Source organism: Corythoichthys intestinalis, chromosome 9 (assembly GCF_030265065.1).
Source record: "Corythoichthys intestinalis isolate RoL2023-P3 chromosome 9, ASM3026506v1, whole genome shotgun sequence".
Lineage (NCBI taxonomy): Eukaryota > Metazoa > Chordata > Actinopteri > Syngnathiformes > Syngnathidae > Corythoichthys > Corythoichthys intestinalis.
This window is the reverse complement of record NC_080403.1, coordinates 43,439,333-43,455,001: the sequence shown is the minus strand read 5'-3', so window position 1 is coordinate 43,455,001 and position 15,669 is coordinate 43,439,333. Positions and strand designations below refer to the sequence as shown.

The following is a 15,669-nucleotide window of genomic DNA, read 5'->3' as shown; positions in this document are numbered from 1 at the left end:
GGCCGTTTTACTGGATTTTGACTGATTTTGCAAGGCCCACAGAAAATTCTGTTCTATTGCTACATAAACATGGAACAAGAGAAAGATTAGACTCTCTTCTTTCAGCAGGAAAAAAAAGTTCATATCTTTTTCCATTCTTTAGAAATCAGCATTAGAAAATAGCTTAGTTCAAACATAACTTTAACACAGCTATATTTTTTTTAGTTACATCCCAAACATCTGAATAATGTTTTCCTTCTACAAAACACCATAAACAAGAAGACTACTGCCCTCCAGTGGCGCGTTTTAATGCTTTAAAATGGATTTTCAGCATTGTGCTTTGGAGCTAAGTTGCATCAGAACCTAGAGATGTCTGTTGTGAAAAAAAAAAAAACGTAAAAGACATATAAATTAGGGATGTCAAAATTATCGTGTTAACGGGCGGTAATTAATTTTTTAAATTAATCACATTAAAATATTTGACGCAATTAACGCACATGCCCGGCTCAGACAGATTTAAAAGACAGTACAGTGAAATGCCCACATGTTAATTGTGTTTTATAAATTTTTGCCGCCCTCTGCTGGTGCTTGGGTGCAACTGATTTTATAGGCTTCAGCACCCATGAGCATTGGGTAAGTAATTATTGACATCAACAATGGCGGGCTACTAGTTTATTTTTTGATTGAAAATTTTACAAATTTTATTAAAACAAGAAAACATTGAGGGGTTTTAATATAAAATTTCTATAACTTGTACTAACATTTATCTTTTAAGAACTACAAGTCTTTCTATCCATGGATCGCTTTAACAGAATTTTAATAATGTTGATGCCATTTTGTTGATTTATTGTTATAATAAACAAATACAGTCCTTATGTACCGTATGTTGAATGTATATATCCATCTTGTGTCTTATCTTTCCATTCCAACAATAATTTACAGAAAAATATGGCATATTTTATAGATGGTTTGAATTGCGATTAATTGCGATTAATTACGATTAATTAATTTTTAAGCTGTAATTAACTCAATTAAAAATTTTTATCGTTTGACAGCCCTAGTATAAATATGTTTTTGGGACACTGAAAATATTAAAAATAGAACATATTTATACGTTTTTGGGAGCAAATGAGTTAATGTTGGTGTTAAGTGCATTTTTTGGCGGCGCATGCTATTTCAGGTTTCAGTTATTTGTCTTAATAATCACAGAATCACGCCACGCTTTATCCTCCTCTTAATTTTTTGTAGGGGTTACTCTCTTCTGGTGATGAAGATCCCGTCCTTGACTTCTCTGGGTTTACGCTCACTGCGAAGAATAAATGATGGAAGCGTTTACATCACAGGAAACAAGAAGCTCTGCTACCATGACACTGTCAATTGGACACGTATCTTGTATAGCAGTTCACGCCCGCAGCGACGCCAGAAGTTTATTGACATCAAAGAAAACAGACCAAGGGATAAGTGTGGTGAGTTGTTTTGGATTTTTTTTACTCCGTCTAAAATTGATTTATAAGTATGTATTTATTAAGCCCTGAGCACCAACTGGTGCGAGAGCCCTATTGGAATGCAAAGGATCATTATTATTTCTTCATGACAAATTAAAATAGCCAATTTTGAGGCCGGAACATGCACAAAGATCACCAAAATTTGCACATATATGCAGCTTGGTGTAAATTTAGATAATTTTTCAACTTTCCGGAGAAAGTAAAAAAAAAATGGCTCAGTGGCGTACCCTTGAATTTTTCAAAAAGGCCTTTCGTATTAGTTTTTTTTTTCAACGTAGAGCGATGAAATTTGAGTCGATACCTTGTGCGAAATTGCTCCAAAAAGTGTCTTGCACCCATATTCCAAACCCAACAGGAAATGGCGTATTTTGGATTGAATGTGAAATTTATACCGAGTTACAGCGTGCATATCTGAGACATTAGCACCTGTTAGTTGGATCCTCTTCAAAATTGGTGAGACTGTTAATGAGACATATGAGATCTTATGTTATCAAAATGGTGGGTTTTCATTCACGGGCCTGACCTGGGCAGGGTGCCTAAGTCAGCCATTTTTCTGACAACATGCCAAATTCAGTAAATGACTAATAACTCCCTGATACAAGTTTCAGTCTTTTTTATATCCGACATGTATGTGACGTATCCCAGCCTGAACACGACTGCATTGAATTATTACTCATTAGGCCTGGTGCCCCCTGCTGGAATAAAAGGCACCCTTTTTAACTAGACAGGCTCTTCCTCCAAGGGAAAAAAATAAATAAATTGACCTCAAAGCTGCATCCGGGGAGCCTTAAGACATGTGTTCAGGTGCCTGATGAAAAATATTGAGGTTTTGTTGAAGCAGAAGGGTCCAAACAGGAAATTGAAAATGACCGTCGCCATTTTGTCTCATCGCAAATTTTGAGCAGTCATAACTTGGCGCACATACAACATACCTGCGCCAAACTTCCCTTGCTTGATAAATTGTATCCTGAAGGGTTCTGTAGGGGTTATTTGCATCATCTCTGCAGGGCCAACAAGTGGAAACGGAAAATAACTGACCTTACTTATACATGTCCAGTTCTTTTCAGGTTGTTCATTGTAGTTATAAGACCTTTTGTAATACTGCATTATATGGCGCATGTCCACATGTCTCTGTCTGTTGCCTGGACGACCCTTTGTCCCTTTGTGTTAAAAGGAAGTAGATTTTTTTCATGGACTTAGGGAGCTGGTAGACCTATGAAATTTGACACACTTGGACAAATTGGTCCAATTAAAAGATTGATTTTGGTTTTTAATAAGGGCGTGGATGCACAGCTCAGTACCGCCTCCTTTTTTGTAGGAATCTCTTCAATAGTTTTTTTTTCTCCTAAGCGTGTGAATGTATTTCTAATCTCAAAAAGAGGCCAGTTTCGAGCAAATTAGGTTCTCATGAGATGATGAGAGAGGGACAATCTGCTACCACCCTGACCAGCGTGCCGTCCGAGTTGCGCCAATTTTTTTTTAACATTTATCAATATTTAGATGTGCTTCAATAATTTGAGCCAATTACAGTGCCTTGCAAAAGTATTCGGCCCCCTTGAATCTTGCAACCTTTCGCCACATTTCAGGCTTCAAACATAAAGATATGAAATTTAATTTTTTTGTCAAGAATCAACAACAAGTGGGACACAATCGTGAAGTGGAACAACATTTATTGGATTATTTAAACTTTTTTAACAAATAAAAAACTGAAAAGTGGGGCGTGCAATATTATTCGGCCCCTTTACTTTCAGTGCAGCAAACTCACTCCAGAAGTTCAGTGAGGATCTCTGAATGATCCAATGTTGTCCTAAATGACCGATGATGATAAATAGAATCCACCTGTGTGTAATCAAGTCTCCGTATAAATGCACCTGCTCTGTGATAGTCTCAGGGTTCTGTTTAAAGTGCAGAGAGCATTATGAAAACCAAGGAACACACCAGGCAGGTCCGAGATACTGTTGTGGAGAAGTTTAAAGCCGGATTTGGATACAAAAAGATTTCCCAAGCTTTAAACATCTCAAGGAGCACTGTGCAAGCCATCATATTGAAATGGAAGGAGCATCAGACCACTGCAAATCTACCAAGACCCGGCCGTCCTTCCAAACTTTCTTCTCAAACAAGGAGAAAACTGATCAGAGATGCAGCCAAGAGGCCCATGATCACTCTGGATGAACTGCAGAGATCTACAGCTGAGGTGGGAGAGTCTGTCCATAGGACAACAATCAGTCGTACACTGCACAAATCTGGCCTTTATGGAAGAGTGGCAAGAAGAAAGCCATTTCTCAAAGATATCCATAAAAAGTCTCGTTTAAATTTTGCCACAAGCCACCTGGGAGACACACCAAACATGTGGAAGAAGGTGCTCTGGTCAGATGAAACCAAAATTGAACTTTTTGGCCACTTTGCAAAACGATATGTTTGGCGTAAAAGCAACACAGCTCATCACCCTGAACACACCATCCCCACTGTCAAACATGGTGGTGGCAGCATCATGGTTTGGGCCTGCTTTTCTTCAGCAGGGACAGGGAAGATGGTTAAAATTGACGGGAAGATGGATGCAGCCAAATACAGGAACATTCTGGAAGAAAACCTGTTGGTATCTGCACAAGACCTGAGACTGGGACGGAGATTTATCTTCCAACAGGACAATGATCCAAAACATAAAGCCAAATCTACAATGCAATGGTTCAAAAATAAACGTATCCAGGTGTTAGAATGGCCAAGTCAAAGTCCAGACCTGAATCCAATCGAGAATCTGTGGAAAAGAGCTGAAGACTGCTGTTCACAAACACTCTCCATCTAACCTCACTGAGCTCGAGCTGTTTTGCAAGGAAGAATGGACAAGAATGTCAGTCTCTCGATGTGCAAAACTGATAGAAACATACCCCAAGCGACTTGCAGCTGTAATTGGAGCAAAAGGTGGTGCTACAAAGTATTAACACAAGGGGGCCGAATAATATTGCACGCCCCACTTTTCAGTTTTTTATTTGTTAAAAAAGTTTAAATAATCCAATAAATGTTGTTCCACTTCACGATTGTGTCCCACTTGTTGTTGATTCTTGACAAAAAAATTAAATTTCATATCTTTATGTTTGAAGCCTGAAATGTGGCGAAAGGTTGCAAGATTCAAGGGGGCCGAATACTTTTGCAAGGCAATGTATCAGGGGAAAAATATGAAAATCATTTTTTACATATTTTAGATTGAGTCTCAGTGTTTGTTAGGTTAGATTTGTATTGCTGTTGTTCCTGATACGCCCTTCAAGGACTAAAGTACGTAGCAATAATTTATTCAATTAAATAGAAGTACAGTAAAGTACTCTATGAAAATTGATATTTAAAATGAACAGTTTTGTGTTTATTTTTTTAAATACAACAATTACCTAGTTGGTGGCAGTATCATCAACAAAAAATGAGAGTGAAGTTATCAATTTTAATATACTATTCTTAGTAATTATATTCACATCAAATAAAATCTGCCCATTTTCAAGTTCACAGTTTGATTGTGTCTTAATTAATTGGCCGCTGTTGACGCCAAAAGAAGTCAAATTAGTTTTTAAAGGGATTTGACTGATCACAGCTAGCTTCTCCGAGGAATGTACGTTGATCACCGCGAATGGCAGGAAAACATGAGCATTCCCTACCAACCCTCTCTGTTCAAAGTTTCAAATAGTAAACGATACAGTTTACTGACAAGCTTGTTTGTTTGCATTTATGTACAGTTGAGCTCGGCCACGTGTGCGACCCCATGTGCTCCTCAGATGGCTGCTGGGGACCCGGACCGGATCAGTGTCTTTCCTGCAAGAAGTACAGCAGAAGAGGAACTTGTGTGCCAGAATGCATGTTCTTCACAGGGTCAGCTTTTGATCTTGTTTTTTGTAGTCATCTCCACCTGATGTTTCATGTTTTCGTATTTGACTTCAGCATAATAGCATTTTGAATGTTATTTTCATCCTGACTTAGGGGGAGCCGCGAGTTTGCTGATCCATCAGGAGAATGTAGGCCGTGCCACCCTGAGTGTAAAGTCCAAGAGGGAAAGGAGACTTGCACTGGCCCGGTAAAAATGCACACAGAATACTAAATGCAAGATTTGATTTGGTCTCCCTCTTGTGGTCAAAGAAAGACACGCGGCTGTTTTATTTTTATTTTTATTTTTTTTTAAATTTATTTATTAATTTTTTTAAACCCTGTACAGCAGGGGTCCCCAACCTTTTTTGCACCACGGACCGGTGTGATTTGGGTCTTTTTTTCACAGACTGGTGTTGTCAAATTTTTCACCCTTATAAAATTTTGCTCCCAAAGCTTTTGTGGTCCTCTTTAATATTCAGTTGGACTCTCAATGTTATCCAACAGTGCTAAAAAACTATTTATATCATAAACATACATGTGAAACATGAAAATGGCATAAATTAATGCTTAACGACACGGTGAAGTTGTTAAGTGAGAGAGCTGCGTGCAGTTGTGTGCAGTTAACATTGCAAACGTAAGATAATATTCCTTTCTTTAAAGATAGTTTGTAGTGTTTACTTTGGAATCGCTGCATTCGTGGCCATTTTTAACGTTAGGCGCATGGAAATTTTGTCAGAACACCGGCAATGTGCGGCAGAAAAATACAGCAAATATAGAATAACATTTGTTTTTAGCCCCGTTGTGTTAAGTGCAGGGAAAAAATAACTCACCCGCTGAATCAGTGGGAGGCCTGAGCTTGTTTCGTTGAGACGAGATGGTCCCATCAAAGTGTGATGGGAGAGTGAGAGAAGCTTGCTTCACAAAGATACAATGTTGGAAATTGTAGCACGGTTTTCAATGCTCTCCTAGCGATATTCCGGAATGACTTTAATCCAGAACCTCGGTAGAGTTGTTGTCTCAAATGTACGTTTAAGGTCGCCGTCATTTGTGATCTCTACAAATTGATCCTCCTGTTGCACAGACATGACTCGAATCACTCGGTTTATTCACAAAGGGGTCACGAATCCACTCCCTCGCAGTTTGTGGGTCTTTAGCGATTAGGAAGTTGCGTAGATTTTGTTTTCTTCGAGGTTGTAGGCTCATCTTTTGACTCGTCAGGTGCCCTTTTCCCCATGAAAAATCTGTTCAAAGATGTCTGTTTTTCAGTCATTTTAGTGTGGAGGCTAATTGTTTCCTGGAGCAAATGTGATGCGCCCACCTTACGTCAAACATTATTATTGAGGACAAGCGCACATAGATATACAAAACAAGATGTACTGCTAGCAGTCCAATCAATGGCTTTCTATGATGACATTCCATCCTGTAGTATTATATCTGGAGTAGACAGGGATACTGGTGTGTTTACGGGGAACAGGCCAGAGTTAATTGGGCCATTATGCAGTCATTAATAAATTATTATTTCTTTTGCGGCCCGGTACCAAATGCGCCACGGACCGATACTACCGGAGGTAGATATCTGTGACTTTTTTACATATGCCATTTTTTTCCTTGTGACATTACTTGTTTAAAAGTTTAAACTGGGCGAGTGAATACATTTTTTAAAGTCGTTTCTTTAAAACGAAATATGAGACATCAATTAATGATTCGAAGCTAAAAACGACAGACATTTTGAATAATAAATATAATTCATTACCTTCGTTTTTATCGCTGGGTTGAAACAAAAGTGGTTGCGCGACGTCTGTAAACGAGGGTTTTCAGGGTAAAACGGACAAATTAAAAATACTTTGGGGGCTTAATGCGCCATGAATCTGCTATGGCAGCATATAGACATATTGTTCTATCAAGCACAACAGTTTTGGCTTAAAATACAGCAGTTACTTTTAAAAAGGAGTGCAAGAGCAGAAACTGCTTTTTCAATCATCTCTGTGTTTTCCGCTATATATAAAATAATTAAAAAGCAGTACAATACATCTAGAAGACATGGTTAGACCTTTTGTAATTGGTAAGTCCCTAATGGAACAAATAACATTTACTAGTACATACAGTTGTGGTCAAAAGTTTACATACACTTGTGAAGAACATAATGTCATGGCTCTCTTGAGTTTCCAGTTATTTTTACAACTCTGATCTTTCTCCGATAGAGTGATTGGAACAGATACTAAAAAACATTCATGAAGTTTGGTTCTTTTATGACTTTATTATGGGTTAACAGAAAAAGTGATCAAATCTGCTGGGTCAAAAATATACATACATGGATCTGAAAAAGCGAATCATTGACTTGAACAAGTCAGGAAAGTCACTTGGAGCCATTTCAAAGCAGCTGCAGGTCCCAAGAGCAACAGTGCAAACAATTGTAAGTATAAAGTGCATGGCACTGTTTTTTCACTGCCACAATCAGGAAGAAAACGCAAGCAATCACCTGCTGCTGAGAGAAAATTGGTCAGGAGGGTGAAGAGTCAACCGAGAATCACCAAAAAGCAGATCTGCCAAGAATTAGAAGCTGCTGGAACACAGGTGTCAGTGTCCACAGTCAAGCGTGTTTTGCATCTCCATGGACTGAGAGGCTGCCATGCAAGAAGGATACCCTTGCTCCAAAAGCGGCACCTTAAGGCTCGACTGAAGTTTGCTGCTGATCACATGGACAAAGATAAGACCTTCTGGAGGAAAGTTCTGTGGTCAGACGTAACAAAAATCGAGCTGTTTGGCCACAATGCCCAGCAATATGTTTGGAGGAGAAAAGGTGAGGCCTTTAACCCCAAGTACACCATGCCTACCGTCAAGCACGGTGGTGGTAGTATTATGCTGTGGGGCTGTTTTGCTGCCAATGGAACTGGTGCTTTACAGAGAGTAAATGGGATAATGAAGAAAGAGGATTACCTTCAAATTCTTCAAGATAACCTAACGTCATCAGCCTGAAGATTGGGTCTTGGGCGCAGTTGGGTGTTCCAACAGGACAATGACCCCAAACACACATCAAAAGTGGTAATGGAATGGCTAAATCAGGCTAGAATTAAGGTTTTCGAATGGCCTTCCCAAAGTCGTGACTTAAACCCCATTGAGAACTTGTGGACAATGCTGAAGTAACAAGTCCATGTCAGAAAGCCATCAAATTTAACTGAACTGCACCAATTCTGTCAAGAGGAGTGGTCAAAGATTCAACCAGAAGCTTGCCAGAAGCTTGTGGATGGCTACCAAAAGCGCCTAATTGAAGTGAAAATGGCCAAGGGACATGTTACCAAATATTAGCGCTGCTGTATGTATATTTTTGACCCAGCAGATTTGATCACTTTTTTCTGTTCACCCAAAATAAAGTCATAAAAGAACCAAACTTCATGAATGTTTTTTGTGACAAAGATGCATCTGTTCCAATCACTCTATCAGAGAAAAATCAGAGTTGTAGAAATAACTGGAAACTCAAGAGAGCCATGACATTATGTTCTTCACAAGTGTATGTAAACTTTTGACCACAACTGTACCAAACGTTAGGGGAGCAGTATTTCAGCTGCTGCAAAAGAAAAAGCTAGCACCGTCAATAGGTTTCTATAAACTGTTCAGGTAATGTTTAAAGTTATATTTTGACATTTATTGTGGTCATTCACTCATGTATGCAGGGAGCTGATAAGTGTGTAGCGTGCGCCAACCGCCAGGATGGACCACATTGTGTTTCCATGTGTCCTGAGGGTGTGATGGGAGGCGAGGGCGTCATCTTCAAGTACCCAAACAAGCAAGGTCGTTGCGAACAGTGCCACATCAACTGTACTCAAGGGTAAGGTATAATTTGGGGAATGTTTGAGCTCTCTGAGCATTTTCTGCATTTAGCTAAATGGGATTTTTCTTTAGGTGCTACGGTCCGGGAACTGGAGGCTGTATTGGTTCTTCCAGATACATTTCTGGGTAGGATTTTCCTCAGATTCTGTACAATCTATTATAAACTTTCTGGTATGTGAAAAAAAATCTCCCTCTTTTTGGATTTTCAGACAAGCAACCACAGGCATCGTACTGGGAGTTATTGCCCTTCTGTTTGCCAGCTTCTCCATTTTTGTGCTAAGCGTTTTGTACCGGCGAGGCCTCGCCATTCGCCGCAAACGGGCGATGAGGAGATACATGGCTAATGGAGAGGTGACGCTTTTTTATGTTTATTTTATTATATTATTACCTAGGGATACATGTAAACACTCGATACGATGCACCTCGATGTGGCAGTGTCACGATACGACACATCACGATACAATATCAAAAAATGTTAAAGATAAAAGTACTATGTTATTAAAAAGTACTTATTTTTGTTTCAGTTGCACATTCAAATGCTGTACAGACTATAGTAGACTATAGAGCTAGTGAAATACTGTCCAAAAAACAAACTAAACATTGAAGCCAAACACTGTGCGAAAGCTATTATTTCTAAATAAAAAGTAATAACAAATTATCCTTATAGGTTTTGTTGTATTTTGTTCATTTAGAAACACAAGCACATTCATATCATTTTTTTAAAACAAATAGGCATACAATTCTTAAGAATGTTGGGCTCTTGGGCGTCAAGACCACTAGATAGCACCATAGAGCAAATGAACCACCATGAAGCTTTAAACCAATTGATTGCAAAGCTTAAATGCTTCGTGAAGCTTCATTTGGCCATCACTACTCATACAGACAACCTCTGCTGCCACCTGCTGTCAACACTGCTGTGGTCCAACATGCCTCTTAGCATGCATTGCTGCGCTACCGATGTAAATAACCTTCAAACCTTATGTTCTATGGTAATTATTTATTCAATTATCGCCCCAGTTGTTTCATTAATTGCTAGTTATGCTATTTAGCGTGTTACGTGATAATTTTACTTTCGTTTTGAAAACGTGAGTTTGAATAACCTTTGATTTAATGACGTGCTATTACTTGTCTTTGATCGCAAATTGGGTGGAAATTGGTTCTTCTGGCTACACATTATTAGCAGGAATTGATCCTTTCTGTCTCATGAGTGCCACAAAGTAGCAAGTGGCTACTCATGGTAATGTTGCTGGGTCAGTAAAGTAAATAGACTAAACTGTTTATGGGCTATATTGCTCTAACCATGTGGCCTTTATATCGCGATCCTTTTTTTTTTTTTTTTCAAATTCAATCTCAATTTGTATCGTGACGTCTTGTATTGCAACACATCGCCGAAGGATACTCTGTCCCAAATCCATTATTATCATGATAGTTGAAGAGTTGTTCACCTGTCACTGCAGATGTCTCATGTTGTTTAGTTGTTTGAAACTGTACTTTATAGTGTAGCAATATCAGCAAAATTAATATACTGTATACCGTATTTTTGGACTATAAGTCGCACCTGAGTATAAGTCGCACCAGCCCAAAAATATGCAATGAAGAGGGGAAAAAAACATATAAGTCGCACCGGAGTATAAGTCGCAATTTTGGGGGAAATTAACTTGATAAAATCTAACAAATAGAACTGATATGTCATCTTGAAAGGCAACTTAAAATAAAAATCCAATATACAGTGCGGAGAACAAGTATTTGATACACTGCCGATTTTGCGGGTTTTCCCACTTGCAAGCCATGTAGATGTCTGTAATTTGTATCTTCAACTGTGAGGGACGGAATCTAATACAAAAATCCAGAAAATCACATTGTATAATTTTTAAATAATAAATTTGTATTTAACTGCATGAAATAAGGATTATACATTACCAACTAGTAAATATTTCGGCTCATAGCTCTTTTTTAAGAACCCCTCCTATTCTCCACTCATTACCGGAAGTAACTGCACCTGTTTGAACTTGTTACCTGTATAAAAGACACCTGTTCACATGCTCAAACAAACAAACAGAGGAGCAATGGGAGAAGGTCATGTGGTCGGATGAGACCAAAATTGAACTTTTTGGTCTAAACTCGGCTCGTCGTGTTTTGAGGAAAAAGAAGTATGAGTACAACCCCAAGAACACCATCCCAACCGTGAAACATGGAGGAGGAAACATCATTTTTTGGGGGCTGCTTCTCAGCCAAGGGTACAGGACGACTGCACCGTATTGAGGGGAGGATGGATGGGGGTATGTATCGCCAGATCTTGGCTGACAACCTCCTTCTTTCAGTGAGAGCCCTGAAAGTGGGTCGTGGCTGGGTCTTCCAGCATGACAACGACCCAAAGCACACAGCCAAGGCAACTAAAGAGTTGCTCTGTAAGAAACATCTTTAAGGTCCTGGAGTGGCCTAGCCAGTCACCAGATCTGAACCCGATAGAAAATCTATGGAGGGAGCTGAAAGTCCGTGTTGCCCGGGAGCAACCACGAAACCTGAAGGCTCTGGAGAAGATCTGCATGGAGGAGTGGGCCAAAATCCCTGCAGCAGTGTGTGCAAACCTTGTCAAGGACTACAGGAAACGTTTGGTATCTGTAATAGCAAACAAAGGTTTCTGTACCAAATATTAAGTTCGATTTTTGTGATGTATCAAATACTTATTTCATGCAATTAAATGCAAATTTATTATTTAAAAATCATACAACGTGATTTTCTGTTTTTTTGTATTAGATTCCATCCCTCACAGTTGAAGAGAACTTATGATACAAATTACAGACCTCTACATGCTTTGCAAGTGGGAAAACCAGCAAAATCGGCAGTGTATCAAATACTTGTTCTCCCCACTGTAGAACAACATGCTGAATAAGTGTACAGGATGATAATATTACATGATGCATGAACAACGAAATGCGAACGTGGCCGGTATGTAATCGTAACATAGCTATTAAGAGTTATTCAGATAACTATAGCATAAAGAACATGCTAACAAGTTACCAAAACATAAGTGTCACTCCAAAACACCAAAATAACATGTGAAATGATATATGTGTTAATAATTTCACACTTAAGTCGCTCCAGAATATAAGTCGCACCCCCAGCCAAACTATGGGGGGGGGGGGGGGGGTGCGACTTATAGTCCAAAAAATACGGTAATACAATATTTTTTACAAAAAGTAAACATTTTGTGATGACATTTCATGATGCATTTTAGGACTCTCCTAACCTGTCAACTGAATACGAAAAATCCCTCACGTTTTGTAATATTTCTTGAGAGTTTTTGCTTGAAGTTTTTGTTCATTCATTCATTCATTTTCTATGCCGCTTATTCCTCACAACAGGCAGTAGGCGGGGGACACCCTCTGTTGTTGTTATTTTATTTAAATAATTGAAGGATGTCCAGTGGGAAACAATGCGGTCGTCTACACCCGTGCCCTTCTGAGTTTAAAATACTCTTCGTTCATCCTCAGAGTTTTGAGCCGCTGGACCCCGGCGAGAAGGGGCCCAAAGTCCACGCTCGGATCCTGAAATCCACCGAGCTGCGTAAGATCAAGCTGCTGGGCAACGGCGTGTTTGGATCTGTTCATAAGGTAGGCAAAATTGTACCAATGTGAAGAAAAAATGTTCCAGATTGAAAGCAGGCTCAAGTATTTCTGCATTTCACAGGGCATTTGGATCCCAGAAGGAGACACAGTGAAGCTTCCTGTTGCAATCAAAACCATTCATGACCGCACTGGGCGACAGACATTCTTCGAAGTGACAGATGTAAGCAAGGACAAAATGCTTTTCACTGCTAAATGCCATTTGCCTGTTGGTAAATTAATGTATTCAATTACTGTAATTTATGGACTATAAGGCGCACCTGGACTATAAGCTGCACCCAGCTAATTTGACAAAAGAAAACTATTTATTGTTATATAAGTCACTCTATATTCACATCTAAAGATTACTGTTGTCGCAATACTAATATACTATAATTTTCAACTCCATATTGATAGTAAAAAAAGATACTACTTAATTAAAAACCCCAATATTAGTTAATGATTATAGATGTCTATTTTTTCACTTGAAGAATTGGACATCTAGATCTTTCAATGGTAGCTAATGAGTTTAAATAAAATGAAATTTGTTATTCCTCGGGCCAAGATGCAACCTCAAACCAATGAGTTTATCACTCGGGGACCTCCAATTCATTTGAATATGAATGGTCTTCAAATGGATTGGACGTCTAGCACCGTAAATGGCAGCGAATTAGTTAACAAAAGGATGCAACAGTATTCTCCATTTATATCAAGAGTAGGCATGTGCCGATTACCGGTTTCAAGGTATACCGTGGTATGACAACGTCACAGTTTCTAAACCACATAAAATTTCCCTCATACCGTCCCTAATTGCTTAATGTCAGCTGTGCTATACGATGGCTAGAGGAGGTGAAACTCCTGAACTTTTTCCCCCATCGAAGAAAACAAAATTGCTGGTATGGGAACACTTCAGTTACAGGAAAGTTAAAGATGGCCGCAACTTAGAGGAGGGCCAATCGACATGTAAAACATGTTTTTGGAGGGTGGCTGCCGAGGAGGCAATACCTCCAATATGATTTCGCAATTATACAAAATTAAAGGTTAGTAAACACTGTCATGAACATTTCCCACCAGTTACGAGAGTTAACTCCAGCGTGTTTAGTGTGTCTAGCGGTGGTGTTTTCTTTCTCTATTGCAACTGTCTGTCTTGAGAAAGAGAGTGTGTGTATAATGTAAACATGATAATGTTGAGCTTCGGCTGTGAGTTTAGGCTCTGGTTCAATTGATTTTTGTTTTTTTAAACCCAGATATTTTAAAGTAACATGTTTTAGAGCTGTAATTACTAGAGATCGGGATGCCGATCGATCGGGTCCGATCACGTCCTTTTCAAAGTATCGGAATCGGCAAAAAAATATCGGACATGTCTTTTTCTAATATATATATATATTTTAATTAACTCGTTTTCTAATTGTATTTAATTTAAAGACATAATATGTTACACTCATCCAGAGTCTTTAGTTTAGGCTTAAGGTAGGGTTATTAAATTCATCCCGTTAACGGCGGTAATTAATTTAAAAAAAAAATTTATCATGTTAAAATATTTAACGCAATTAACGCATGCACTGCACCACCCACTCACGCATTGTCGCGTTCAATCTGTAATTGCGCCGTTTTACCTATATATAGAGCTAAAAGGCAGCGTAGAATGAGTAGAGTGAATTTTGGCAGCCTTTGGAGCCTTTTTTAAATTGGCTAAAGCCTTACAATCCCTCTCCCTACTATTAGAAATATCGTGGGAAGCAATGTGGGGAAGAAAGGTAGTAATTGATCTTTTTCTTAACACCCTATGTCAGATATGTCCACAGTCCGGCCCGGGGGCCAAATGTGGCCCGTGGTCAAATTTCATCCGGCCCCTAGCCTCTGTCATAAAATCAATAACGTCTGGCCCAAACACAGACTTAATGAATTGGTCAGCAGTACTGCAACCAGCATATGAAGTAGCTTACACACAAAATGCGTCCCCTCATTTACCCACTAAAAGGCAGCAGCACTTTAACCCTTTATTGCCAAATGTATCACATTTGATACAACTAAAATTTCATGATTTTGCGACTGATTTAGAATTTTGACATTTCTTTTTGAGAAAAAAAGTGATGGATGCAAGTCAACACATGCATCTGCAGGTTCCATGAGAAAAAAACCTCATGATTTAGCATGGGTTATAGATATAGAGCGGTTATTACACATATTCATTTTGACTTTTTTTTTTTTACAAATTTGAAAAAAAGGTTTCATTAGGACCTTATTTTTCAAATTTAGGGATTCTCTGATAAATGCTTCAGGTTGGATGTATTTAAGGGCTAAGCAACATTATTCCGTATGACCCATTACTTCCATTTTCTAAAATGGTGAAAATCAACAACAACAAAAGAAGTTGACTGTGACGGCCGACGCTTCAAGGATAGGTGGAAATTAGACTATTTATTCACTAAAATACGCAAAAACTGTGTCTGCCTCATTTGCAAAGAGACGTCGCTGTTTTTAAAGATTTCAGTGTGAGGCGATATTACCAAACAAGACACGCTGACATGTACGACAAGATTACAGGGAAGATACGCAGCAAGAAATTGAAGCAACTTGAAGCTAGTTTAATGTCACAGCAGCAGTATTTCGCAAGAGCCCGAGAGTCGAAAGAGAAAAAAATAATTAAGCAAATGTGACACACTGAATGGCTTGCTAAAATTTGCTAAAATATATAGTTATACGTAAAAGACATTGGCCAAGGTCGGCCCCCCACATTTTTACCACACCAAATCTGGCCCCCTTTGCAAAAAGTTTGGACACCCCTGCCCTATGTTATTACCCAACGCAGAAAAGATATATCAATTGGTACCACTACGCACAGTCATGGTTGCACTTTCCATCATGCATTTGGGCAGAACAGTTAAATGGCTACAGTATCATTT

At 38.9% G+C, this 15,669-nt stretch overlaps 1 protein-coding gene across 1 annotated transcript in view; it reads left to right on the top strand.

The window, feature by feature from the left end:
• The window catches only part of LOC130921643 (receptor tyrosine-protein kinase erbB-3-like), a 71,319-nt gene that overhangs the window by 47,753 nt on the left and 7,897 nt on the right, over positions 1 to 15,669 (top strand). Inside the window, exons 13-20 of the mRNA XM_057845764.1 lie at positions 1,228 to 1,445; positions 5,204 to 5,336; positions 5,445 to 5,538; positions 9,002 to 9,156; positions 9,231 to 9,284; positions 9,368 to 9,509; positions 12,653 to 12,772; positions 12,849 to 12,947. Coding sequence (XP_057701747.1) covers positions 1,228 to 1,445; positions 5,204 to 5,336; positions 5,445 to 5,538; positions 9,002 to 9,156; positions 9,231 to 9,284; positions 9,368 to 9,509; positions 12,653 to 12,772; positions 12,849 to 12,947 — 1,015 coding nt within the window. The remainder of the gene's footprint in view (positions 1 to 1,227; positions 1,446 to 5,203; positions 5,337 to 5,444; positions 5,539 to 9,001; positions 9,157 to 9,230; positions 9,285 to 9,367; positions 9,510 to 12,652; positions 12,773 to 12,848; positions 12,948 to 15,669) is intronic.